This window comes from Carya illinoinensis, chromosome 3 (genome assembly GCF_018687715.1).
Source record: "Carya illinoinensis cultivar Pawnee chromosome 3, C.illinoinensisPawnee_v1, whole genome shotgun sequence".
NCBI classification, from domain to species: domain Eukaryota; kingdom Viridiplantae; phylum Streptophyta; class Magnoliopsida; order Fagales; family Juglandaceae; genus Carya; species Carya illinoinensis.
The window spans coordinates 28,687,085-28,690,324 of NC_056754.1; the positions used below are offsets into that span (position 1 = coordinate 28,687,085).

Consider the following 3,240-nt stretch of genomic DNA (forward strand, 5'->3'; position numbering starts at 1 on the left):
TTTTGTGAAAAAATTTTATCGTATTATTTATTATGTGATATTATTGTTTATAGTTACCAAAACATTTATTATTCATTTATTAGGATGAATTTGAGCTAAATTCTGGTCTTGAAGAGGAGGTAGAAACTATGAATAAGTTGACGACTACATTATTTTAGCATCACAAAGGTAGGTGTCATGAACACTTAAGGAGCTTTTAGACATTGGAGGAGGTTGTTCATACATGTTTTTTAAGAAATGCATTTTGACGATTGGAAGAACTGCTACGACCTTTTCGCAAGCCCAAATTATAAGATAATTGCATTTTTTTCCCTATAATTTATATAAATTATGTCATGGCTTTGTAGGTTATTTAACATTGTTACTATTTTTGTGATGAACAGTTGAATTGTAAACCGTCACAAAATATATTGCATGACATCTTTGTAGTGCTTATACATCAATAGTTTCTAACCATCACAAAAAACATTTTGTGATGGTTTATTTCTTTTCTGTGATGGTTTCTTCTGTCACAAAACAAGCTTTCTGTTGTAGTGTAATTAAATGATTACATTCACATATTCCCGAAAGCTTAATCATTCATCTTCTCATTAGCTCAAGGTTTTGAAGTTTCCAAAGAAACAAAAGTGGACATGAACTATACTTTAAAGTATAAACTAAAGAAATTGAACAAGCAACTATGCTTCTCTACACATTTTCGTTAGAGAAATGTTAATTTTATTTTAGATTTTATCATTTTAAATTACATTTTTTAATATACACATTTTAAAATGGTGTAAAAAAAAAAAAAACAGTAAAATCTAAGTAGCATTACTTTTTTCTTAAAGGGCCGTACATTATAACACAGCAACGTTCGAGTTTTGATTACTAGATATGTATTTAAAATATAAATAGGGGTCTAAGGTAAATTTAAAATATGACTTTTTTTATTTATAATATAATAAAATATAAATTATTATTTAAATATAATTTAAAATTTTGTATTTAATATAATAATTTAAAATGAAACTTCATTGTAAATTTTCTCTTAAGTTTCAATTTATGAAAATTATTTTAAAATATAAATATTCATTGATTTAAATATAAAATTAGCTTTTTATTGCGCCTTGCACATATTAAGAATATTGAAAATTGTGCTTTATTTAAAATTTAGTTTAATTCAATATTTTTTTTACCCTCAAAAACAAAAAGTGCAAATAAAAATTTAGTTTTATTTAAGGGGCCTGCCATATAAGGTGGGCCATGGGCAATGGCCTAAGGGGCCTTACCTGCTCTGCTAGAGACAATATAAATGGCCTGTTTCAATTTCATATTAATCTGAGTGACGTTTTTGCAAATTGATAGGATTGGATATATGGAAAAGCTGTGGAAAACCATGGTCGTACGTACGAGTTCCCAGCCCAAACTCAAGACATAATTATTTTTTTATTTTTTATTTTTTTAAGGATGAACTCAGACACTTATAATTTAGATAGGGTTGGTTGAGTTTTTTCTGTCCCATGCAGTCGCAGTCTTAATTTGTAACTCACCTTAATAATTACCAAAAGCTTGGTTCTTATTAATAATGTCATTCTTTCGATAAGAAAAAACAATATAATCCAACACTCTCGTATAAAGAAATCAAACATTACGATAATATTATTAAATACTTTTAAAATAATATTGGTGTATAATCCTACTACGTAAATATCAATTTTAATTGGAACCTTCTTGCATATACACACACACACATATATATATATATATATACACAAACACACTACGTGTCAGTAATTGATAACTAATAATTAATGAAGATTAAATATGAAGGTATGACCTTTATTATGTATTATTTTTTTTTTTTGAAAGGAAAAACCTGTAACTTGTATTCATGAAATTGCTGAGTTACACAATATATCAAACTTTACACACTTAAGAATCTCTGATGGATAATCTTCCATCCATACCCTCTCTTCTTGCATACTTAATGCAACTTTAGCAAGACTATGTGCCACATTATTACAACATCTATTAACATGCATCACAGACCAGCCTCTCCTCTTCCTCAAAACATCTTTAAGGTCTTCAACCACCTGTCCGTGCCTCTCCCAGCACTCCTCAGGGCTATTCACAGCATTTACAACAGCTAAAGCATCACCTTCAAATTGAACCTTTCTGAAATTTAGTTCAGCACACAATTTCATGGCCCTCCATAGTGCATAGATCTCAGCTACCATTGCATCTTGCACCTTTGTTCTAGGACAGCAGAGAGAAGCAAGTACTTCCCCACTACTATCTCGGATCACCACCCCAATTCCACTTCTGTCCTCCTTGGTTTTCCATGCTGCATCCCAATTAACCTTCAATATGTCACCCATAGGTGGTTTCCAATGAATAGCCTTATTGTTTATAGGAACACTACTGTCTATTTTACTGGTCTGCTTCACTTGAGCCAACTGAAAGTCTGTCAAGCATTGAACAGCCTGGTTAAATACTTCATTTGGCCCTACAAGCTTATTATCAAACACCATGCCGTTCCTTCTCAGCCATATCCTCCTCATCACCACAGCCATAACTTCCAATTGCTCTCGAGACAGCTTTAGAAACCAGTCTGACCAGAGTTCAAACATATCCCTTTCCCCACTCGACCACTTTTGCACTGGACTCCTCTCACAAGCCCATACATCACTTGCCCCCCTGCAACTCCATAAGGCATGGCAGATGACCGGTGCAAAACTGCAAGTGCACAGTATCGTAGTTTTATAGTAAAGTAATAAGAAGAGTATCGTCCTCAGGGATTGGTACCTTACTCTTGCCAAATACCAAAATTATGCTAATCTCAATTCTATCTAGAGGAATCGCTAAGGTTTTTGTAGTAGCAAATAAAACTAGATCAACTCAAGAGAAATAAGCAAAGAAAGTAAAACTGATGTTTGAAGATCAAATTCAATAGGGAAGAAAACTTCTAGGAAATCGATTTCACCATAATTCTTCACTATGCTTTTCTCATCCAGCTAATTTAACTTAAACCTCTTTTGTCTATTAGCAAATCTCTAATTCATCCAAAAGCCTCTTTCGATAGTCAATTGGAATTGATTCTAGTTTATCAATTCACACAAGAGTATGCAAATTAAATAATCAAGAACGCAATAAGACCAATGATTTAATTACTACACAGGTTCATACAAGTCTTTCGATCTCTATACTTACCTATGCTGAAATATCCAAGATCTACCCTATGATTCCCTCTTTCGATAGCAA

General features: G+C 32.0%; 1 protein-coding gene across 1 annotated transcript; it reads right to left on the reverse strand.

Moving 5' to 3' along the window:
- Positions 1-1,868: 1,868 nt before the first annotated feature.
- LOC122304693 lies at positions 1,869-2,609 on the reverse strand. Its single transcript, XM_043116958.1, has one exon. The coding sequence runs from the start codon at positions 2,607-2,609 to the stop codon at positions 1,869-1,871; it is 741 nt and encodes a 246-aa protein (XP_042972892.1).
- Positions 2,610-3,240: the final 631 nt, after the last annotated feature.